Source organism: Varanus komodoensis, unplaced genomic scaffold, assembly GCF_004798865.1.
Source record: "Varanus komodoensis strain SLA01 unplaced genomic scaffold, ASM479886v1 scaffold18_3, whole genome shotgun sequence".
Taxonomy (NCBI): domain Eukaryota; kingdom Metazoa; phylum Chordata; class Lepidosauria; order Squamata; family Varanidae; genus Varanus; species Varanus komodoensis.
In genome coordinates, this window is record NW_025335549.1 from 10,193,756 (window position 1) to 10,218,167 (window position 24,412).

Here is a 24,412-nt window from a genome sequence, read left to right on the forward strand (position 1 = left end):
AGCAAGTATAGAGCAGAGAAGAATATGAGCAGAACACCTGTGCCAAGCTACACCGAGGCACAGGGAGCTGCAGCATAAGAAAAGCCCCGCTAAGCATATTTTAGGAACCGCCCATGAGCTGAACTGGGGCAAAACAGTACCTTTCCTTTCAGGCCCTGTAGAGCGAGCGGCTCTGAACTGCTCTGATCGATACAGAATATAAATTATGAAATGACGAACCTGGGATTGCATGCATCTTTTCCCTGGCAGCAACACCCAAGCCTTGATGCAGTTTCAGCTTTGTGAAAAATAACTTCTTAGACTTGAGTGCTGCAAAGGAGGTCCCTCAAGAGGGGCCGAAGGGAATCTTGCGCAAGATATTGAGGTAGGGAACAGGTTCTGTGAGATCTGTCACTGCCCCTCCCGGGACGTCTAGGTCTTGCCTCGATGACTGCCCCAGTTCCTACCCTGTTTTCTTCCATTCCCGGGATGGGAAGCCACTTCTAGCCTGAGGGCCACATTCCGCTTTGGAGAAGCTCTTGGGGGTTGCATTCTGGTGGTGTCTGGGCACATAGGCCAAAGGGTCGGGGTCAAAAACACTAGCGCAGGCTGTGTGGAGCCCCCAGAAGGGAGGGCAGACCTTCAAAGAGAAGCTGCATGATGAGGGTAGGCAGCCTGGTGCCCTCCAGACAATTCTAATCACTACTCTTATCAGCCCCAGCTACCAAGGAGTATGGAAGTTCTAGTCCAGCATTTCCGGAAGGAGCTGGGGAGCCCCATAGTATGGGGGTATTTTTTCCTGTCCTCCATCTTCCCTTTGGCGCTAGACTTTCCTTAATTCCTCCAAGGCCCAGTAGAAGCAGTTGGCCACACACACACACACACACACACACACACACACACACACACACTCTGAAAAGATGCCAGGGCACATCTGGCCTGCTGCTCTCGGCTTGGAAGCTATGCCAGCTCTGTCCAGCTGTTCGAGGCCAAGGAAAGGCTGCTTCCCCGAACCCTACATGTTCATGTCCTGTGCAGCTGGGGAAAGCCAGCTTGCTAAAACCCCACTGGTTTTATCTCCTTTCTATCTACGGCCTCTCTTGGACTACTGGTGCACCATCTGGCAGTCGCTGGCAAGCACCACGAAAACAGAGGAAGTGCCTACACAGCGCCTGGCAGAACAGCGCCAGGTGCTTAGAAGGCCACAAGCTTCAATCCCAGGTAGAAGATTCTCAAGCAGCAGATTTGGGGAGAAGGTTTCTCTCTCTGTCCTGTTCCTGGAAATGTCACAGAGCTGCTCTTAGCCAGGCGGTCTGCAAAGTAAGGGCAACTTTCCCCAACTGGAGGCCCTCCCACCTGATGTTTGGACCACAGCTCCCATCATGCCCGACTAAGGCCCACGCTGGGTGGTGTTGGCAGGAGTTTAAGTTCAAAGCACGGAGCCTGCCGGGTTGGGGAAGGCTACCGCAGGGGCCTGCACGAGCCAGAGGGCTGAGGGGGCATAAACAGTGAAGCCTCCAAGTCAGCGGGGTGGTGCAGACCCACCCCCGGTGAGGTTCAGCACCATGACCAGCTCCTTCAAAGGTCAGGTGGATGCCTCGGCTGGACACGCCACGCCACGCCGGCACTGGAACTACCAGCCAGGGCAGGGCGGAAAGGCAGCATCACGCAAAGGCGAGGAGGAGAGGGCAGCTGCAGCCAGCCATCGTCCGACTGAGGGAGATAAAATAAGGAAGTGTCCTTGGGAAAGACTCGGTCCAGGTCAGCATCACAGCCCTCTGGCACCCTCTGGAGGTCCTGCTCTGAAAAGCACTAGATCAGGCACAGGAAGCCCAGATGCAGGGCGGCCTGGGGTCTGGAATGGATCCCTGTTCCCTCTGGGGCCGCGGGGACCCTGGAAGAGGCAGTGCAGGGCTTGGCGGAAGCAGGCTGATGGACCCTGAGCGGGGCCGGGAGCCCGGCCCGGCCCGGCCCGGCCGGGAGCGACACCCTCAACACTAGGCCAGGCTTTGCTCAACGGCTGTTTATTCAGAAACGAGTTTTCCAATAAATTATACAGATTAAAAAAATAGAGAGGGGGAGCATGAGCACAAAGTACAGGAACCCCGGAGATACAACTGGAAAAACAAATGTGGCAAATGTGTGAAGTACGGGGAGGGGCAGGGCGAACACAACCCAGTCCTCACAGTGAGACCTCCGCCGCCTCCTCACCCCTTGCTTGAGGCGGCACTAAGTGTTCCACGGAAAGCCAGTGCTCCACAGAGGGAAAGAAGTATGCTGCATGCTCTGTCTGGCAGAACGGGGACAGATACTGAGCTGCACAAAGGAGGCGAAGGAGAGCGGCTGCAAGGGGCGCAGCCAGCCCCTTCTTAACTAGTCGCAGGGCCCTCGGGAAGAGAAAGGAGGTCCTTCCCAGGAGAGGGTGACATTTCTAGGCTCTGCATACATCAGGAGCACCAAGAGCTCCACTGGAGCGCAAGGGTGGAGACAGAGTAGTGTATCAGGAGGGTGGGTGGGGTGGTGTGGGGTGGAGTGGCGTGGGAAGAACTGGCAGCTGATCCTTGTGTACACCCGGCAACCACCGCCAACCCACCGGTCAGTCTGCCAACGTACTGGAGCAGCTTATACATGAAACGGTCAACTGGCCAGCTGCATCGAGGGGGACAGTGGCGCAGGCTGGCGCCGGGTGGAGGCAGGCCTGTGGCGACACACAGGCCCGGGCAGGAGTTGGTGGTGTGCTGGTCGGAGAACCGCCTCGGCTCAGCCGTGGCCACTGCACGGGAGGACTGAACTCCAGCCCCGCTCCTCCCCTCCCTCCCTCCCTCCCTCCCGCTCCGTCTCTGAGCTGCCCCACGAGCTGGCACAGAAGCCCGCTTGCCGGCACCTTAGTAGTCGTCTGCGCCCAGCAGGAAGCCCAGGAGGAAGCCGATGGCCCGCTGGCGGTCGTGAGGGGTCTGCTTCGAGAGGAGGTTGGGCGGTGGCCGCAGCAGAAGGCTGGCGAAGAGGGTGGCTGCAGGGGAGCAAGCATTCAGTCGGGAGACCGGGAGAAAAAGCAGGGCCGGGCGGGGGGTGGATCGGCCCGGCCCGGCCCGGCCCGGCCCAGCCGGGTGGGGCTTACCCAGCATGTTGGCACTGACGTTGTTGCTCTCGGAGTATTTCAGCAGCTCCCGCAGGAAGGCCATCACGTAGCGGAACACGTTCCGGTGGGACCGCGGCAACTGGCAGACCACCTGGGGAGAGGGTGACAGACGCCTCACTTAGAGTTGCTGCGCAATGCTGCAGAACCAAGGCCCAGACTGGCTCTTTTGGGGGTCCTAATCCAGCCCTAGAGGGTCCCCCAGACAGCATCACCCCCTTGTTCCTGGCCCCATCCAGTTTCTTTGATAGCTGATCGTTGGGGCCGCCTGGCTTTTGCGCCTTTTTCCTGCATTTTAAGAGGCTGCAGCGTCAGCAAGAGCCTCAAGCTCGGACCGACAGGCTTTTCCGGCAGGCCGGCCTCCCCCTTTGGCCCCCGCTCCTGCCCAGTGAGGGGCTGCATGCACTGCCAAAGGATACAGCCTCTGTTCCAGATGCTGAGATGCTGCTGCCAAACGAGGTGAACTGCAACAAGCATCCTTATGGCTCTTTGTGGGGGACAGAAAGCAAATTTAAGGTGTCACCTTTTGAGCTCTGGACGCTGCTGGAGTGAAGCTGGTGCACAAGTGCATCTCTGCAGCACAATCAGAAGCAGGGAGTGGCAGCCAGGGCAGGCACGAGCGGGCCAAGGGGGGAGCGCAGGGCAGGGCAGGGCAGAGCCGACGCTGCCGCGGCTCCTCTCACACCCCGCTCTCACACCCTCTGCACAACGCTTCTTTAAGCGGTGCTGGAAGCAGGATGCGCCTCCGAGGGAAGGTTGCTCCGGGGCTCACCTGCCGGCAGAGGCGGCTGTCCTGCGAGCAGTCGAGGCAGCGCTGATACAGTTCATAGCAAATGACTGGCTCTGGCAGCGCCTCCAGGAAGATGAGCAGGGCTTCGGCCACCGAGTGGTTGCTGCCAGCTTCACAGCTGCCTGTCAAGGAGGGCTCGGGACAAACCGGGCAGCGCTGTTTGGACCCCACTCGGCCCGCCAGGAAGGTTCCTCCCTTCGGCCACAGGAGCCTCCTGAAGGGGGGGATCGGGGAGCCTGGGGAGCCTGGCACATGGGGGGAAAGGGACTGGAGGTGAGGAACAACGAGCTCCGGCTGCAAGGGACCCTTCAGCAAGCTGACAGACGGGACAAGACAGGCAGAGCAGCTACAGGGGGTTGTCCATACCATCTGCTCTCCCAGACTGCAGAGCAGCTGTGAAAGCGTGGTAAGATCATCACCCGTGACTGTCATCGAATAAATATTCCGGCTTAGCCAGCACCCACAAAGCCAGGCTCCTGCTTGGAAAGCAGGTCCCTTTGTTCTCTTTGGGTCTCAGTAAGTCAGGGCCAAAGGAAGGCAGGTGCCCGATATCTTCTGAGAAAGGCCATAAGCCAGGCTTGCCCCAGCCTGGTGCCCTCCAGACCCTTTAGACTACAACTCCCAGCATTCCTGACCACTATCCTTGCTGGCTGGGGTTGATAGGAACTGAAGTCCAACACATATCTAAAGTCCTGTCTGTTGTTCTTTGCGAACTGGAGGGTAAGCTGTCCTTATGTATGGTTGAAGTTAAATCTGGACATGAGAGAGCGAGTGCAAGCTGTGTCTGCCCATAATATAACCTACCTTACAGCCTTAGTGCTGGGGTGGCTAAGGAGCCAAACCCACCCAAAAACCCCACGTGAGGCCCAGTCCCCCTGCAGCCCACTTGTTTAAGGATACGGATCGTCTCAGGAATGCTGGTGTCCAGGCATTCGATGATATCCTGCAGCTCATCCTGCATGCCAGGGGTCTGGAAAAGGTCCTCCTGCCGGAGAGGAGCAAAGCATGACACATCCTGGAGGAGCAGAGCGAGTGTGGTGTGCCCCTGGTGGCAGGCAGAGCTTCCACTGGAGCGCATAAACACACAGGCTCCACCAGGACAGGGCCCAGGAGACACCGGAGCAAAAGGAAGGGCAAAGACGGAGCCTGGCCCGACCTCATTCACTACAAATGTCCTGAAGGAATCTCAGGGTGCCTGTTCTATCAAGCTGCCCACACACCTCTCTTCCCACCCCGTCTCTTCGTCACTCTGAGCCACAGGAGAACGAAGCCATTCCTCCATTCAAGGGAGCAACGGAGAGAGTGCCTGATGGAGCTGTGCATCCCCGAGTCATTCTGGGATCCCTGCGCATGCCTTATTCTAAGATGCACGTGCAAATCTTCCCTGTGTCACCACTTTACCGACAGGCGTCGATTTAAAGGGATTTGTAAACACTAATGGCTGCCTAAAAAACGTGAAGAGGGGGACAGCCCTCCAACTGTCCTCAGCCACCCCCCCACGAGGATATGTTGATTCCAGCAATGCCCCCGCATCTCTGAAAGAGCAAACGCCCCTGCACCTGATGGCAGGCATTCTTGAAGAGGTGGTCCACCAGGATCCAGATCTCCTTGGGTATGTGCAAAGGCCGCTCGCCAGAGTCGTCGCTCTCAGTGGGCACCATCTCCAAAAGCGATTTCTCCTGCGGCCCAAACAGACGAGCGAGGCTGACACAAGAGCCTTCGTGTGCAGGCCCTTGCTTACGCCCACGGATAGCACAACAGGGGTTCACAATAGAGTGATATGCAGCTAGTCTCTCTCTCTCTCTCTCTCTCTCTCTCTCTCTCTCTCTCTCTCTCTCTCTCACACACACACACACACACACACACACACACACACACCTTCCTTGCTTAGACAGCTTAGAAGAAAACCATAACTGCTGCCTTGAACATGCTTTGAGGGGAGCAGAGGGGGCAGCGGGGTGCTGGGAGCTGCTGCCGGCACCCCATGGCCTGGTGGGTGTAGTCGGGCGACAACTCCCATCAGCCTTGGCCACCATTCCCATGGCGAGGGGTGGTGGTAGCTGGAAGGCCACAAGTTCACCCCACCACATCCTCTCTGACCAGCAGAATCGCCTGCAGTAGCTTCCATTATTTATTTGTTTACGTAATTATTTGTAAGTATTCTAAACACTCCTACACTGCCTTTTGGCTCTTACGAAAGACCTCAAAAGCAGTTTACAACACAAGGCCAAGTCCAAAATAATATCAAACAGAATTAAGCCACTCCCGCTCCTCCCTGCTGTCCTTTGGTGTGGTCCACCTGCATCTCAAGCCAGCGTTTTCAGACAAAGAAGGGAGGGTAGGAGGGAGGAGAGAGAGAGAGATACTTGCTCTCAAGCACCGGGAAACCACTAAACGGGGCCCAATTGATTCAAATACAAACATGCAGACACATATTACTAAAAGAGGATGCGCATCCCTTTATCTATGAACATCATGAAGACGAGACACCTGAAAGCTGGTGTTAGAGGACCCCAGGGCGCACCCCTTAGGGCTGTTCTTTGGCACAGAGACACCTTCAGCCACTAGGGCTGCAAGGGCTTCAGTCTGCCAGCACAGACGCCACCCATCCAGCTGCAACAGCCGCATGAGCTGCTTCGAAGGCTCCTCTGAATCCAGCTCAGGTCTGTTCCACCCCATGCCAAGCTGGTGTTTGTGTGTGTCTGTCTGATCTTGCAATAGCAGCTAGGGCCATGCTTCCTTGCAGCTGAGCCCACACGGCCATGGAACACGCCCTTCACCAGGGGCTGCACCCATGACATCGCTCCTCCCCGTAAGCAGTGGCTGGAGAGGCAGTGGAAGAGCCGAGCAATGATGGCACGGCAAGAACAACGTAATCAGAACTTCCCTCTCTCGCTCGTGCGCACACACAATAACTATGTTAGTCGTGAAGTTGTGCCTGACCCATCGCGACCCCATGGGCAACACTCCTCCAGGCCTTCCTGTTCTCCACCATCCCCCGGAGTCCACTTAAGCTCAGTGGCTCCATCCAGCCACCTCATCCTCTGCCGTCCCCTTCTTCTCTTGCCGTCAATTGTTCCCAGCATCAGGCTCTTCTCCAGGGAGTCCTTCCTTCTCAATATCTATCTATCTATCTCCAAACTGGCCTCGATTTTTCAAGGTGGTTCTCTGAAGTAATTCAGGAGTAGCCCCAAAGGACTTCTTTGGTTCTCAAATGCATTTGGCCATGGCAAAAGAGCTACAACTGTTTTTTAAGGGGGCCAAGATCTAAAACTCATCCAGAGTGGAGTAAGATGAGCAGCTGCTGCTGAGAATTGGCGGGAGAAACTGTCAGGACATCTCCTGATAGCTTACGAGCTTATGCATTCCAGCACCTGACACAATGCTCTGGGGAACACTGCACACACTGTTACCTTTTCTAGGAAGCTGTCTTCTCCCTGAGACCACAGTAGGAAAGCAAGAGCAAAAAAAAGGGAGATACAAAACAAAGTACGTTACTGGCAGGGGACCGGAGGAGAGAAAGGGGAACCACCCCTGTGAGCTGGGCGGCAAGTGTCCAGACAGTGGAAAAATAACACACATTTAGTGGCCAAGCAAAGGGAAGTCTGGGTTAAAGGGCAGATGCAAACAGTGTCTGGGATGACTCAGTGGGGACGAAACGGCAGGCACCTGGCAAAGGTCTGGACAGCACACAGGAAAGCGGGAGCACAGCTGCAAAAGCTGACTTGGGGCAAGGGGCTGTACAGTGCAGGGCGGAGGGCAGGGACAAAGCAAGGTTCAAAGCCTGGAAGTTCAGCCCCCCTGCAGATCCCAGGGACTCCTCCCTGCTCCTTACCAGATCAATGAGCTTGGTGACAGGGACTTCGCGGATTGGCCGCTTCATCCGGCACAAGGCTTCCAAGGAGGTCCCAAAGCAGCTAGGCAGGTAGTTGCCGCTGATGGTGAGGAAGTAGTCCTTGCCCCGGTCCAGGTGAAGGACGAGGATATCCTCGATCTTGTCCTCACCTGAATTGAGCAGTGTTACTGAGTCCTTGCTGACGTACACGTCGAGGGATATGTCCACTGTCTCATCTGAAACAGGAGCACAAAAGCCTCTTTTGGAACCGCTTTAAGAATGGAGCTGCTGAATAATTCTAATAATCAAAAACAGATTTCTATCCCACCTCCAAAGCAACAGCTGCTCACAAACAAAGCATGAGGATACATCCCCCATCCACCCCGTAGGAGGAATTTGCCTAATTGATGCAGAGTCCGGAAGTTTCATTGTGGCCAAAATGGCTAATTTGGCTCTTCAGTGTTCTGGAAAATTAAGCTGAATGGCTAACCTCTCTTTTTATTGCATATCACTTGTTTTACTCACAACTATATTTCATAATCAATTTTAAAAAACCAATCAGTCACTGCTAGAGAACAGGTGAAGCCCTAGCCCAGTTTTATTGACCCAACTTGCAACAGCAATCCAGTGTCGTCAGGGGCCTCTCTTCTAAACTTTCTGAGATCTTTTAACTCAGGCATGAGTTACCTGCCATCTTCCAAGCCGCGCAGGACCGCATCCCCCAGCAACTCTGACTATGCTGGCCAATCTGACATCATCTGGAGGGTTGCAGGTCCCCCATTCCTGTTTAAACTAGAGATGCTGGACAGAGGCATTGCCGGTGCTCCTGCTTTTCTGACGGACTGCAACGCCGGCCCCTCACAGCATAGCCACAGGGGCCGGGAAACGGGGAGCGCTGCGGTCCAATACATAAGCAGGGCATCTGGGTGGCTGCTTTGGAGGGAGTCAGCAATGATGTAGGAGGAACGAGAGTAAACAGAAGGACAGCAGGGGAATGACAAAGAAGTAGATCAACAGTCTCGGGGACTCACTTGGCTCTACGTAGCCCTCACAGGGCTCGGCGCGAAGCCACGGCTTACAGTACTGGCTGTCGTTGAGCTTTGGGATGAAGGAGAAGTGGCAGGGGACCTGCCCGTTGTTTGTGATCTGGAACTTCTCCTTCTGCAGCTGCCGAAATTTCACCTTCTCAAATGAGAACTACGGACGAGAGGTGGGGAACAAAATAAAGGAGAGAGAGGCCTTCAGCGAGTGACAGGGACGAAGCCCAGGAGGCAGAGGCTGCCCCTTAAACCTGGGCTGTTTGTCTCCTCATGAGGAACTCTGATCTTTCTGGAGCTGTTTCATCTAGACAGCGGTGGGGGAAGATCCCGTTCCATCTTACCTCCCTCCTACTCAGCTCTAGGGAGGGAAGGAAGTCGTTCTCCATCCTGTCCATCATCCGTACAATATCCTCAAACACCTTCCGGTACCTCCTGTCATCCACCACTTTCACCTACGAGAAACAAAGATTGTATTTTGTGGCTTAGGCAGGAACAGGACTCCAAAAAAGGTGCGTGGCACAGATGACTTCCCCTCACCCAGGTCCCAGCTCTAAGAAAGAGGCACGCGACTTTCCAATGTTGTGCCCAGGAGCCTCTGGGAGCTGCCCAGTGGTGTCCAGGGCCCTCTGGGCAAAACCCAACTGCTCTGTGCTAAGTAGCGCACTTTACAGCCCACGAAAGTAGTCCACTTGATCTGGTCTGTCATGTCAGGAAGGGCAGCCGGTGCTAAAAGCTGGCCAGCCCAAAAGCTGTGTGCACTGCAGATGGGGGTGCGGTTGCTTGCTGGGAAGGCTCTCTCAACGTAAGGCCCACCGGGTTGCCAGGAAGTGGGCATTACAGTGGAAGATGGTCCTTACCCCGATGAAGAAGAGGGAACTGACAGGCTTGTGGTCGCTTGTTTTCAGTTCCATGTGGCTGCGATAGTGGAGCTGGTTGACATTGCCTCCTCTCCAGAGGATCCGGTCGCACCAGGCTGGTACACGGCACTTCCCACTGCAAGGAGACCGGAGGGATGCCAGGCCCATAGAGGCAGGAGTGGCACACAAGGTGCCCGCTTCCCTTGCATCACGTGGTCTCAGGTACCCCATGTCCCGTGCTCACGGGACTCGTCTTCTCTGAGTCACCTTCCAGGCCAGGTCTTACCCAACCAGGTGCTCTCCTGGTGTGCTGGGCTGCAGGCTGGCTGGGAATGATGGGAGCGGCAGTCTACCACACGTGCAGGGCACCTGGCTGGGTAAGGCTGACCTGGACGGCGCACAGATGCTTGGCCTTGTGATCAGAGCTGGAGCTGGGGGGGATGCAGACGATGAGCGAATGGCAGGTCTGATGGCAGTCATCTAGCCCAGTGCTACTGGCACTGACCGGCAGAGGACTTTCCTGCTGCTCATGCCTCGATCTCTTTTTAAACTTGAGACTGCTAGGTTTGAGCCTGGGGCTCCCTGCGAGCAGAGCATGAGCCCCGCTGCTGAGCATTAATTCCTTCCTGAAGCAGCAGTCCTCGTCCATTTCTCTCAGCCTCTGTGCCCTTGATGCGCCAGGAAGTGCAGCTCCCACGCCTCAGAAAGTGTCCTGTGGGCTTTTTGCTCCACCAACTGCAGTTCTGATTCTATTTACGCAGAGCCACACAACAGAAAGGCTGGTGTGTGAAGCAGCCCAAGCGATTCTAGAGGGACCAGGCAGCGGGTAGATCACAGTGGCTTATCATAGCCTCCCAGGTTACAATTGTCCCAGCTGACCATGGTGACAAGAAATTCCATGCAGGTGAGGAGTCTGCTGGAGGGATGGATCTCTCCATTCATCCTCCATTCATTCTCTTGCTTTCTGTCCTTCCTCCACCAGTTTGCTTGGTAGAAGTATTTTTTTACCAGTCTGTGAAGAAATAGGATACTAGCCTTTGAGCAGGTGCATAAAGGAGATTTTGCAGGTAGTAAATTTTATGGACTTATTTACAAGACTGAATAATCGGGTGGATGCTTACCTAGAATCCCAACGGTCTGTTTTGGAGTCATATTTGTAAGTCGGGATGAATTTGATCTCTCCTTCTGTGAAATCGGCAAAAGCTGCCTTTTGGGTACGCTGAATATTCAGCTAGAGGCAAAAAGTAACAGCACATCAACTCATGAGCCTCTGCTGCCAGACACACAATGCACCTCCAGGTACCGCCGGACACCATGGCAAAGTCTAAGCTGTATCACATAACCTTGAAAGTGGCCTTCCTCAAGCTGGTGCCCTCCAGATGTTGCTGGATAGCAACCCCCAACCTCCTGGGTCATGAGCCATGCTGGCTGGGCCTAATGGGAGCTGGAGTCCAAACAGGAACAATTAGCCACTCCAGTATCCCATTCTTGGTAGGTTTACATGTAACAATAAACGGCTTGCAGCTTGAATATTCAAAATGGTGGCTCCTACCATCACAGCAAGAAGCCCTGCGGGGAAATTCACCCACAGTGGCTTTTTGTTACAGGCGAACCAGGCAATCCTCTCAAATCTACTATGAAGTGTTGTACTCAGAGCACTTGTTTCACCAGAGGAATCAACCTTGTTCTTTGTCTTCCAGCAGCAACAAGCAGAGAACAAGATCAAATGCATCTTTGAACAGCACCCCGCCCCCCCCTCAATCATCTTGGGAAATAAAACTGAAAATAAAGGCAGCCTGGCACATAAGACAGACAGAAGTACCTGCTGGCAACAGGAACATGCAAGTAATGCAGATTCTCCAAATTATTGTGAATTCTAGGTGCCTGCTGTGCTTGAAAGGCGATAGCTGCAGTGGAATCCTTTGCATCTCCACTCAAGAAGTCAGTTCCACTGAGCTAAATGGGGCTTACTCCTAATCAACAGCGCGCAGGATGGTAAACTTGAAAAACATTTCTCTATGTTGCTACCATCCCAGCTAGCTTGCTTAATAACTGCTTATATAATATAAAGCAAAGCAGTAACTCCCTTACCTGGTCATACGTCAACAGTTTCTGAAGCTCATTTTTACTGATAAGAGTTTTCACATCATTGGCATCGGGAAGGCAAAGCCTGTAGTTCAAATCTCCCAACCAGATGACAACACTGTAGGGGACAGGAAAGAGCAAAGAAAACACAGCTACTGGCAAGCTCAGGCAAAAAAGCCAGGTGCTATTGTCTCCAAGAGGAGAGGCAACCTGAGGCCTTTCAGATGTCTGTACTCTTAACTCCTAAAATCGCCGTCTGCTGGCAATGCTGCAGGTGCTTATGGAAGCTGTAGTCCAAAATATCCAGAACGCCTCAGATCGCCTAAAATCTGGCTGACAAAGTGAAGTAGAACTAGGAAACAAGACCAGGCTTCATCACCTGTTGTGCTCCCAGTACACCTCCAAATATGATTTAGAGCATTCGTTTTAACCCGGAAGACCTTTCAAATCCTGTTGATTTATTACATTTAGGCAGCACTTCACATGACTGAAAGAAGTCCCCGAGCTGTGTACAAAGACTGAAGGCAGAGCCCTAGAAGGACCACCTGTCTCTCCGTGTGCCTGGGCACGAGCTAAAATCGCCAGTGGAGGCTCCTTCCTTGCTTTACCTGCCGCGTGGGGGTGTGAGCTGTCCTTCAGCTTTGGGATGCTTGCCAAGGGAAGCTCACTTGGTACTGACCCGCTGATGTCACTTTGATGTAAAGGCTTATTTCATCTGAAACTTTGAATCTCATCTGAACTCTTATCTGCTCATTTTACACCATTATAGTTCTTTCATTTCTGATACTAACCAATAGCCCAAAGGCTCTCCGGGTGGTTTTCCTTAGTTCTGCTGCTTTTAGTGTATTAATTTTTTTTCAAAATGTATTTTTGACTTTTAAGGCATCCCAGGAATATATATGAAGGGCATTGGAAGAAATATCCAAAATTAGTTAATGGCACTTTTCCGTGCATATTCAGTCAGAAATAAAGTTCCACAGCTCCCAGTGTTGCTGGCTGGGGAATGCTTTCTCTGTCTCAACATCCACAGAATTATATCCTTAATAAATAAAGAGTGATCTTATGTGTGACTTGCCTCCCACAACTCTTGAGGATGTGCCTGCTCAGGAGAGTGTTGTCAAAGACACAATGACCACATTTGTGGCTGCTCTGCTTGAAAACTGCAGTGCACACGCGAGCTTCTTGAGCACACAGTGGCCAACCAGGCAGGATGCGAGTGTGACCAGCTCTCCTACCCACGCTTCCCAGCAACTGGTGCACACAGGCATCCTGCCTCCGGTACCAAAGAGCCATCAGGATGAGTAGCTCTTAAGACTTGTCCAAATTCTTTACCAGCTTTTGTCCAAATCCACCCCCCACTTTAAAGTTGTCCAAACTGGTGGCCATTGCCGCATCTTGTGGAAGTCTGTTCCATGACACTTTAGTTCTCTGTTTCACAGCTCATATACAGAAGGAGGCTGCAAAGACCAGTCTTGTTTTGTCTGTCCAGATGAGAGACCCAAGAATGCCACCCAAGCTAGCTAAGGCTCCCTGCCTGCACCCCACACCGAAATGGGAGAGCAACGCACTCGTGTTTCATGACTGTCATCTGCAGTGGACCTTGGTCAGGGAGCAGGAAGCTCATCCGGGCACAGATGTCCTTGTAATCCTGGTTGCGGCGCTCAAAGTCTTCCACGTGGGCAGCGAGATGAGAGTTGACAATGCAGAAGCTAGTGTTATGGAAGTCAAACCTGACGGCCACGCCGCCCTTGTTACCCTGCAAGGCCAAACAGAAGCCTGCCGTCAGGTGGGCGAGTAGGAAAAGGAGAAGGAAAACGGGTCAGTGGAGGTGATGGGGGATGCACAGACGGAACAAAGGGGCTCATCTAGGCCCAACTCACCATCTTGCCCATGATACCTGTGCCCACCGTCTCTGCCACCACGTTTTTAATAGAGTTGAGCTGGTCCTTCCTGACGAAGATAAGCAACATCATGCCAACCAGACGCACCAGCTGTACCTGTGAGGTGCAGAGAGACCCGGATTGCTGCTCACTTTTGCACGCAAGCCCTGCTTGGTTGCTCTGCCTGGGTGGGGAAGCGGGTGGACGTGGATGAGGTGCAGGACTTACTTTCTTGTACTTGGCTTTGGAATGTAGCGCTTTCTCCACGGCTGTCAGCCACTCTTGCTCCTTGGTTGATTCAAAGTAGAAGAAAGCCTCTGTGCTCAGGTCCAGCTCCTGGAACCTAAAGCCGACGTTGTTCAGATGCCACACCCTTCCCTTGCGATCTCCCCGCGCATGCACGCCTCAGACCCCCGAGGCCCTTGGCTATGCTTGTGCTGCTGCAGCCCACGAGATGAAAGATTTGCCCTTGTCACGGCAGAAGGGAGTGTCCTGGCTAAGCAGGAAGGGGAGAAACATCCAGAGGTACAAATCATCCCCCCACCCCAGCTAATGATTGGGCAAACCGTACTCTGGTTTCGCTACGGTTGCAGCAACAGCTGCTGGCAATAAGAGGCAGCAGCTGGTTCATGCAGGCCAGCAAGGAAGAGTTTCCCCGTGAGGCTTTTCATTGCCGCAACCACCCTTTTGCATATTTGAGCTTGGTGGGGAGGATTGCTGGTCATCCAGCCCAGCAACGAGCCTTCACCAGATCTGCATGTCACGTGCTAAGGTGTAGCTCTTTCCTGCCACAAACAGTTGACATGGCGGCCGTCTCTGGGATGAGAAGCCGCATGGGAGGGTCACATATGGTGGCTTCTTGTGAACAAGGGAAAGGAGGACTCTGCAAGCGGATTGCCTGGGACACTGCCATGCCTCACCCAATGCAGTAGATATCGGGGGGTTCAGGGTCACAGGTCAGCCAGGGTTCCAATCCACTGTCTGGAGATTGCCCATTCACGTTCCACGTGCCCACAAAAAACCTGCCATACAGAGAAGGGCAGTAAGCTGCAGGAACAAGACTGGCCTCTGCACAGAGATGACGGTTAAAAGGGAGACGCCCTGGGCAAAGACATACGGCTCCCACAGCAAAAGCAGTACCAAGCCGTTATCTAGTTTTTGCTCATCTTCGCTATTTTGAGCCTTAAACTGCATCTCTTTCAAACAAGAGAGCAATAAAACAAATGACCAGTGTCTCCAAGAAAGGCAGCAAACCCCTGCAAAACAAAACCTGTGAGTGTCGCAGGGCGGAGGAGTGTTGCACAGATGACCTGCATCATGCCCATGCTTCAGGTGGGCACACTCCTGCCTCCACCACTAGTTTGCCCGAGGACTTCTGTCCTCCTTTCCAGTTGTGTGCAGCTTGTCATGACATCTGAAACTGAGGTTCACCTTGTAGAGACAAGTCAATCACTGCATGAGATAGGAAGCTGGCTTGTTTCAACAAGTAACAGTTTAGGGTTTGGACAGCACACTAAAGTGCAATTAATTTAAAGCAGGCATGGGCAAACGGTGGTCCTCCGGATAGTTTAGCTTCTCTCTGTCATCAGCCCTGGCCAACACAGGAAACAGTGAAAGATCAAGGAATTGTAGGCCAAAGCATCTGGGTGACCACAAGCTGCATCACTGATTTAAGGCGAAAGCGGGATCTTCCTTTCTCCCTGAAACTGCACAGGAGTGGAAGGGAAGTATGTGAGCCCAGACTCATTGAGGTGCTGAACTGCAGGCCCAAGAAACAATTCTGGCCTGCCTGACATCCCAGACCAGCCTTTCAGGGTTTCTTAGCAGATTAAATCCCCCTTCCCTCTGACCATTAGCTTTTTTCAAACACTCTAAAAGGCTGAAATGCTTCTCCTAAGACCTAGTTACCGGCACTAAGAGTTTTAAGTTAAACTATGTTGGCATATCTGGCCCTAGCCCAATGTCTTTAGTTGCAGCTTGGCCCTGGCCTGGGCCACCGGGAAGGTGGCTCCTGAGAGCTTCTCTCAAGTGGAATTTGGCCCTCAGGCTGAAAAAAGTTTAACATCCCTGTGGCTAAACCATGATTTAGTGTTACATGCAATTGGAGCAGTATCTGGCAGTAAGACAAACACAAAAGAAGCCCACAACCGATAAATGAAGTGACCCACCAACGCCCCCAGTGAACAAGACAGACTTTGCTCGGTGCCTAAGAACAAAGCAGGCAGGGGAATCTCACTTGCCCTGACTCCAGCACGGCTTCCCCTTGGCATTTTCTGAGCTGGTAGTGCTGGAAGATGAAGGCCTCCACTTACAGAGGACGGAGCTATTTGAAAGGTGGGGCAAATGGCAGAAGAAAACTCCAGCTGGGACTCTCACCTGAAATTCTGGATGTTGACGTATTCCTTCTCCCTTTTGGCAAGGATGTGTTTGATGAGTCCCTCCCTCTGAACACTCTGCGTGTGAGTGGAAGGCACGAAGAACCTGCGCATGGTGTTGCTTACTTCGGGCTGGTCCTTGCCGAGGCTTCCCTTCTCGCGGGGACCCCTACAGGAGGTGAGAGCAGAACTCAAGAAGCCTTACATTGCAGCGCTGGGAGGGCAGGTACCACATCTCCAAGGCAACTTACGTCCTATTTGGGATTACAGGAGGGGGCGGGGGGGCCCCGGTGGGCACTCATTTGCTGATTGTGCAGGTTTCGTTTCTTCTCCACACTCATGGCATTGAAGTTATCCTCAAATCCTAGAACTCCTAAGGCAAGAAAAGTTTCCAAGGTTAGTTTTACAGGAAAAAGCTAGAACCTTCTGGGGAAAAAAATATCGCCAAAACAGAGAGGGCAAATGCTTGAGGGAAAAAACAACAGAGAAATTCAGGGGAGGGGAAAGTCCCCTTTCTGAGGAGTTGCAATTTTGGGGAACATTGGAAAACAAGTCTTATGATTTTATAAAAAATAAATGCTTTTAAAGCAAGGCTCTATTTAGTCAAAATACTGTAAGATGAAGATTTTTATGCAATTACGATTTAAATAAAACATTAGAGAATAAGGTCTATGGAGCAAGAGTCCTTGCTTGCTAAAAAGATGGCACGCTTTTCAAAGCTAAAAATGCGTCAAGTAGCTGTGGTACGATACCTGCAGAAACGTTTTCCGGAGGCCCTGACAAACCTTTCACCTGGTGCCAGGAGGCATGATCCACAAGATCGGGGAAAGATCCTTTGGATGAGACTATAAGGGAAAAAGGCAGGGCAGGGGAGAGAAAGAACATCCAGATCAGACACTGAACGCCTCCAGTGCCAGCAGACAAGGCCAGGTAGCAGTGGTTACCTTTCTGAACTCTCAGCATCTCAGCAAGGAAGTCTGAGCACAGGTCCTCATCCATGGTCTCAAAGAGGCGTTCTGATGTCCAGTCCCCTTGGACCCGGAACTTGCAGCCAGCTTTAAGCCCACATAAGAAAAGCACCAGTTCAGGAAACATGGCATAACATGATAAGCAAAACAGTCAAAATGGTTAAACTCCTCTGACTTTAAAAGGAGAGACTTGTGGATCACAAAGGAAACATGCACAAGCTTCTGTAACGTTCGAGCTGTTTCAGTGTTTACACAACTGCATGACTGCAATGATATTCTTTGTGCATACAAAGAAACAAGCAGAATATTTTTGCCCTGACAGTCTTGTAAGGAACGTACACCACAATGGAAAAGGATACCTGCATAAAGGGACATGGTTAGACTGAACTGAAATTTGAGTGGACTCTGAGCCTGAGACATAGAGCGACCACACCTAGAGTCACATGACATTGGGAAAACGATCCGCTTGCAGGAAAGATCTGAGGCACTTTGAACAGCACTTGTTTTGAATCAAATGAAAAAGAAAGCTTTTTTTTAAAGAGACACATACAACAGGAAACCCCAGCCTGTTTAACAGAAACAAACAAATGGAGATTGCTTGATGGAAGAGAAAGATTCTGTGTAGCTTAAAGTAAAATACCTGAAGTCTTTGCTAGGCCTGGAGGCACCACGATATTCACTGGCTTGATTTGTGCAAACATTTTGCTATACATACAGCCTGACTGCACTGCAAATGATCAAATCAGGACCCGCTTATTGATCACAGTTTCCCATGTCATTCAAATGGGGAAACTACCGTTACCAGCGTCAGAGCAGGACAGGATATTAAACCAAGTTTAATCTCAGTCTTCAAGAATCCCTGACCACCAGCCGAACTGGATATGATGTACAGGAAGAGCAGTCCAAACTCCTGGGTGGCACCAGGCTTTCTTGCTTTAATCCTGATCCCCTACTAAAAGGGAACTTCGAGAACACGTGTTCTCCTTCTCCCTATTTCACACTTAAATGTTAGACTGTAAGACTGTTACACTAGTTTTGCAACGGGTAAAGCACAGTGCCGACTGACGGAGCACTGACAAAGCCTTTTAGCGGCAGCCTCGCTGGGAACAACCACCCAGAGGTCAGGGAGAAGAGATGAGCCGGAACAAGGTGGATGAGTCAAGTGGGAAAGACGACACATCAGTGCCAGGCAGCATCTCTTTCTGACAAAACTCTGCCAGGGGAGACTCACTGTTTGTTGCTATGTCAATCAGGAGAGTTTCTTCAGCCTCTGGAAGAGAAGATAAAAGAATAAATCAGGAAATCAAGAGTGTCAGGACAGCTGAAAGGCCCATAAGTGAATCATTTCACCTGGTCTAGTTACATCTCTCCCACCTCTGAATTTGCTGTGGGAACACTAGCAAAATCTCCTGGATTTCTGCTGTCCCCACCACAAACTCAACAGTGCTATGGTTGGTATGTGGCCTCCGGTGAGTTCCAGCAAGGGCAAAGTAGCCACCAGCGCTTAGAAGTTGCCCAGCCCTGTACTAAACAGTCAGAAAAGGAGGCTGCAAAATTACTCTTCAGTTTATTAGCATATTTATAGCCTGACTTTTTTCATCTTGCAAGAAAGCCAAGGTGGCTTACACGCTTCCCCTCCTTTCCATTTTATCCTCCCAAGAACAGCCACATGAGGGAGGTTAGGCTGAGAGTCTGTGTCCGGCCTAAAGCCACTCACAGTAAGCTTCACGCCTGGGTGCATCCTCAAAGCCCAGTCTCCAGAGCTCCAGCCCGTCGCCCTAACCACGACACCACAGCGGCTTTTCATGCACTTGTGTGTGCCAATAGGAGGTTGCCCTGGGATCTACCCCTCTGCCCGAGTGCCAGCTTTGGTGATGGGGGTAGTTCCTATTTTTGGCTTTGGAGGTGAGCCACTGGCCTTGCAAACTGGCCATTACAAGGAAACCACCAAATGAACCTCATGGAGGATGGGATGAAAAGGCTGGATACCTTGCACCCATTTGAAACGGCTGTTGATGGGAATGTTCTCTTGAACAGGAGGTTCCTTCTCCAAGGAAAGGATAACCAAGCTGAAACAAAAGGCACGGCATGGAGCAATACATTCACTGAGGGATATGGGAGAAAATCTGTTGGTTTCTAAGGCGAGGCAAAAATAATCCTGCAAATATTCAAAATTGGTGTTGCCCTATGACTTTTGGCCAAACCCTTAAGCTCTCTTCAGTGCACTTTCTGCAGTTGTTTCTAACACAGCACATCAAGCATAGAACAGTGGGATGGACTAGATGACCTCTACAATCCCTTCTGACTGTGATTCTAGGAACCTAGCTACTTTAGTTGTTCAGTAATGAAGCCATCGGTTCTGAATAGGGAAGATTTATGTTCAAATCCCTGCTCAGCCACAAATCTCACACAGTTCCCATGGAAACACAATTTGTACTGCACATCTTATGGACTTACTTGGGAGTAAGCTCTACGGAATCTAGCAGTTCTGGCTTCTGAACAAGCACACCTAGAATTGGGCTGACAGCTTAACGGAATTCCAACAGGATAAAATGACCAGCCGCTTTTATAGTACACAGTACAGTACGTATTTGTGTTCGCAGGCAGGCTTATTAAGAGAAGCTGCTGAACAAGGCCCATGGCTGTACAAGATCCGAGCCAAAGATTTGCCATGTCCAGAACTACCATGTTCTCCTTCACAGTTTCCAAAGGATAAGGATATATTATAATCCTAGAACTAGGGCAGGGAAGAATTAACCCAAACAGCACAATCCAAGAAGGCACTTTTGCTTTTATCACAAATCGCAGCTTCCAAAGGGCACAACAGATTCAGGCGTATGTTGTGGCCAGCTTTCCTCTGGAGGGCAGTGTAGCTTCTGATTCTGTGAAGGGTGTGTGTGTAATTGACCACTATTTGGTCACTGGACAAGCAAGGACCTGCAGACAATATGCAGCTGGACCTACAGAGAGATGTCCAAGAGGAAGGCTCTGTTGGCCAAATTTCCCCAGATCAGACCCAGGAGATATGAGAAGAATCATGGCAGGAGGTTTTCTCCCCGGGGCCAACAAATACAAGTGACTGCACATGTATATGGGGGCATAAAGATTCATAAACTGATAGCAACTCACTCATAGTCCCCGCCACTACGCTGGGCCAAGCTCAGTTCACAGGGCACTCGCCGGCCTGCAGTCACCTCCAGGGCCTGAGGGTTAGCTAAGGAAATGTGGGGGAATAAGCGAGAACCAAGTCCTGTCCTCAAAAAGCCACACAAAGTAAACAAACAAAACAAACTACATGCCTCCAGGCACTCACTTGCTCAGCATCAGGTTAACCTTCATCAAGCAGGTTCATTCTGCCTAAAGCCCCAAAGATTCAGCTGCAATGTCTCTTCCAGGCGTTCCATCTCCTCTAGGAACGAACTCTCCCTCCCACCCCTGACACAAACATCGCAATTCAATTTCTGAAAAGAGAGGTTAAAGGAAGGGAGTACAGATTGAAGCCTGCCGGGAGGCTAAAACTTCTGGATTGGTTGGAAAGGAAGCCCTTCCCATAGTTCAGATCTGTAATGGGGAGCAAGTCATGGGTACTCAGTGGCAAACCATTGTGTACATACAATATGATTTCTCACCTTCATAAAAAATTAACAGCCATTTCCCGGATTGCGCCTCAACACCATTTGCAAAAACAGATCCACAACCTGGCCAGGGAAATGGGCAGAGTCCCATCTAATCCGCTTCTGTACTTGTAACCAAGGTCTGACATACAGAAATCAGAAAACACGTTCATGTAAGCCCTGCTTTTCTGGGGGAGGCCAGAGGTCTACCTAATCTAACATCCCTTTTCCAACAGTGGCCCATCCTGATGTTTCCGAGAAGCTGACAAGCAGGAAAAGGATGCAAAACGCTTCCTTGTTGGATGCCACTGGCTGCCCTGGGCTCAGGGCTTCTAGTCCACTACAGCAGTCATCAAACCCAAAAGTGGCCTGAGAGCGCTATGGAGAGGCTGCAAATCCCAAGCACACAGCAAATCCCAAGCACATTGAAGGAGAAGAGATATACCCCTAAGTAAACACAGCAGATTGTTATTGTAAAAGCATCGGATGTTGTGGCTCTTGTTTATCTTCCCCCGAGAGCAACACGCTCAACCTGCTCCTTGCAGCAGAGCGACTGGCTGTGTTCGGAGCCGCCTTCCCCAGGCGGGCGCCCTCCAAGCATCTCCATGCCGGCAGCATCTCGTGGGGCAGTCGAAGTCCAGCATACCCGAGGGGCACGCCATCGGGAGGGCGGCTCTACCGGCATCGGTGGCAGGAAGAAGCTGTCAAGCTGCGGGACCCGGCTCCGTGCGCCCTCCCCGTCGCCCCAACTGCCCCCGCCCCACACCCTGCGCCCCACTCCTTGTCCTGCCCCGCATCTGTCCTCGGATCCGTTGCCTGCGGGAGGCGCGCGGTGGAGGCGCCCCCGGCCACGCGCCGTCCGCGCCCCTCTCCCGCGTCCCCCGAGGTGCCTCCCGCGGCCACCCCGTCGCCCAACGCAGCCCCGGCCAGCAAGCCCCGTCGGAGCCGCGCCCGGAAGGATACGGAGAGGCCCCTCTTCCTCGCGGGCGCGGGGCGCGGGGGGGCGATCCATCGGCGCGGGCGGGCTCGGCGGCGGGGATCGGCGGGGGCCGCGTCGCTCGCTCCGTCCGGGCCGCGCTGCCCTCACTCCCGGCGACCTCCGGCCTTGCTCATTGGCGGCAGGGCGAGCGAGGCGGCGCGGGCGCAGCCCAGAGCGGCCACGTTTCCGACGCCCGGAGGCCGGGCGCGGCCCCTGCCGGTCGGAGGCTGCTATTGTTTCTGCTTCTTGCAACGGAGGAGAGTTCTTAATTCTGAACGGGCGCCCTTCCTGGCTAGGAAGTGAATAGCACCGGTAGGTCTTACTCTCACGGAAAGTACGGGAAAAGGCAAAGCCGCATTCAGAACAGCAAGCTGCAATTCTGCTGTCACGAACCCGATAGGGCTTACTACAGGACTGCGCCTTTAATGATTTAAATGGGAGGAAGGCTCTCTGCAGTTATCGCCGCTTTTCTAATCAAGCTGAAATTGGCTCCTCGTACCCGTTTCCTTAATACACTCACAGATTTCTCTCTCTCAATGCAAATTGTTGCTAATTACTGTGGGTGCTCCTTGGGCAAGAATGCTGGGATATAATTATTTAATAGGTGAATGTAATGAGGAACTGAAAACGAGAAATCAGGTTCAAGCTCATCACTTTCCCAAATAAGCAACCACAGAGCATCTGTATCGCCCCCAAATTGATTAGTTAATTGCTAGACTCCCTTAATTACTAACTGCTAGCTATCCATCTTAAAAAATCCTTAACTATGGGTTAAAGGTCTTTATAACAATCCTGAATTACCTTACTGAAAATCCCAAATTATGAATGCCTAGCAATTGACAAGAATTTGATTTTTTAAAGGGTGCAACCTTATGCTGGCTTAGACAAAAGCCCTTCAACTGCCTGCCTGCCCGCCCAGCCAGCCAATGCCTTCCTTAAGCATGGATAGGGGTACATTATAAAGAGCGGGTATGGGGAAGCAATTGAAAATGGGGATTTGCAGGATGATAAGAGGGCATTAAACCTTTGTGGCATGCTGTGAGCCAGTAAAAGCTTTCCCTCCAAGGCAAATAGCAGGGTTAGGGTTAAGTGATCTTCACTTTCCCATTCTCTCTCTTTTTAAAACTCAGCGGGCTCCCCAACATCTAGCAATGGGGTTTTAAAGGGGAAGGAAGGAGGCTGGAGGAGGTTCGGGTAAATTGTACCCTGGTCTCAAGTCCTGAGACAGCTCGAGGGCTCCCTCTGTTGGCCAAGGGCGGGCGGAGCAGCTCTGGTGGTTGCAGGATTCTGACCCCCGTCCACTGCAGCTACCAGGGCTCTCTTGAGTTCCACCTGGGGAGCCCGGGGGAGGAGCTATGTAAGAACCAGCTCTTCCCTTCAGAAACTTCTTCTATAGCAAAGGTCTCGTGTTGTTGCTGAAGCCCTCCCTGGTCTGTTAGACCTGGAACTCTCCTCCTGTGTCCTGCCTGCAGCTCTTCTGTCCCTGCCTGGTCTGCCTGCCTCGGTTCGCCGATCTTGGCTCGCTTCGGACTACGCTACCCATCTCTACGGACTTGGTTGTGTACTGACTTCTGGCTTGTGCTTTGGACTGCATATTGGACTTGTCCCGCCCTGCCTGCCTGCCTGCCTGCGTCCTGGTGCCGTTACCCTGCGAGGCAGCCCCCTCCCCTCCCCTCCCCTCCCGGCGGGTTTTCCCTCTCTCCGAGGCCGATTGTCTGCCCCCCAGAGGCCGGCTGATGTGTCGCGTGTTTTGTTCCACACCAACTGTGAGCGGTTGCAGAGCGGGGTAGACCTCTGGCTCCCCCTTCCTTCCAAGGTTGGGGTGCTCTGTCTGACCCCAGGAGGGGGACTTCCCATCATCGTATGCCCCTGAGACACTCTCAGTGGTGTATAGGATTGTTCCCTTATTTTATTTGCATCCTGCCTTTTTAATGAGGGGACAGACTCCAAGTGTCCACCAAGATTATTTAAAATGCAGTAAAATAATAAGCTGAAGAATAAAAATAATTATAAAAACAGCACCCAAACCAGCAGGCCCACTCGGGCTAAAGACCTTGAGTAAAGCGGTCTTTTCCTGCTGGAGGAAGGACGGTGGACAGGAAGTTTGAACAAGGTCCTTGAGTACGTTGCCTCCAAATCATGTCTCTGAAAGTGGCAGTCTCAATGAACAACCAAACCTCTCTCCAAAATATTTAGGGACTGGCAAATATGGGAGAGGGCGGAACTGTAGGTAGTGTAGTCCCAAGCTTATAGGCTCCACTTGGAGGGAGCACATGGGCAAAATCAGGTGAGTTCCACCTTGCCTGGCACTTTCATTGGCACCAAAAAGCCACGGGGTGACTCTCAGTTTGACTGGAGTGGCCAGAGGGGTTGGTTCTGAGTGGGGTGGATTGGTGCCCTTTCTCTGATCCCCCCCCCCAATTCTAAGTCTCCATTGGGAAAGCTGCTACTCATTCCATAGAAGAAACATGCAGATTGGGGGCCAGGTGTCCTTTTTGAAAGAGGACAGTGTTGGGAAGCCTTGATGGCAGCTGCAGCAAGGATAATCGGGTTCAGTCAGGAAAGGCCCCTCTTGCCCTGCACCTCAGTGCTTTTATTGTAAGTAACTGCAGGGGTCTTGCATGATCTTTCAACTGGGTAGTGGTTCTCACCACCAACTACAAGCTTTTAGAACATGTTCTGAGTGGTTTATAGATTCTGAGCCGCATGGGCCCAGCAGTTGGGCAGTTGATGCTGAAATAAGGGGATCACAGTCAGAAGAAGGGGAGAGGTCTGCAGAGGGGGCTCAACACAGTGGCATTTGATTGCAGGAGATCAACATGACCATCACTGAGAAAACAGGTACTGCTGTGGGTCTTGGCATGCAATTGAGGG

At 52.2% G+C, this 24,412-nt stretch overlaps 1 protein-coding gene across 1 annotated transcript; it reads right to left on the minus strand.

Annotated features, from left to right (window-relative positions):
• Window positions 1-1,987: 1,987 nt before the first annotated feature.
• On the minus strand, window positions 1,988-20,986 carry OCRL (OCRL inositol polyphosphate-5-phosphatase). Its single transcript, XM_044427416.1, is given in 25 exon segments — window positions 1,988-2,989; window positions 3,098-3,209; window positions 3,888-4,015; window positions 4,806-4,890; window positions 5,465-5,584; window positions 7,319-7,342; window positions 7,741-7,976; window positions 8,772-8,937; window positions 9,122-9,232; window positions 9,638-9,773; window positions 10,759-10,868; window positions 11,729-11,840; window positions 13,291-13,478; window positions 13,603-13,719; window positions 13,831-13,945; window positions 14,523-14,624; window positions 15,979-16,146; window positions 16,229-16,260; window positions 16,262-16,350; window positions 16,730-16,822; window positions 16,922-17,032; window positions 18,177-18,215; window positions 18,935-19,014; window positions 20,075-20,159; window positions 20,575-20,986. Coding segments are annotated over 25 exon segments (2,781 nt in total). The 5' UTR covers window positions 20,672-20,986; the 3' UTR covers window positions 1,988-2,864.
• Between the last annotated feature and the right edge of the window lie 3,426 nt (window positions 20,987-24,412).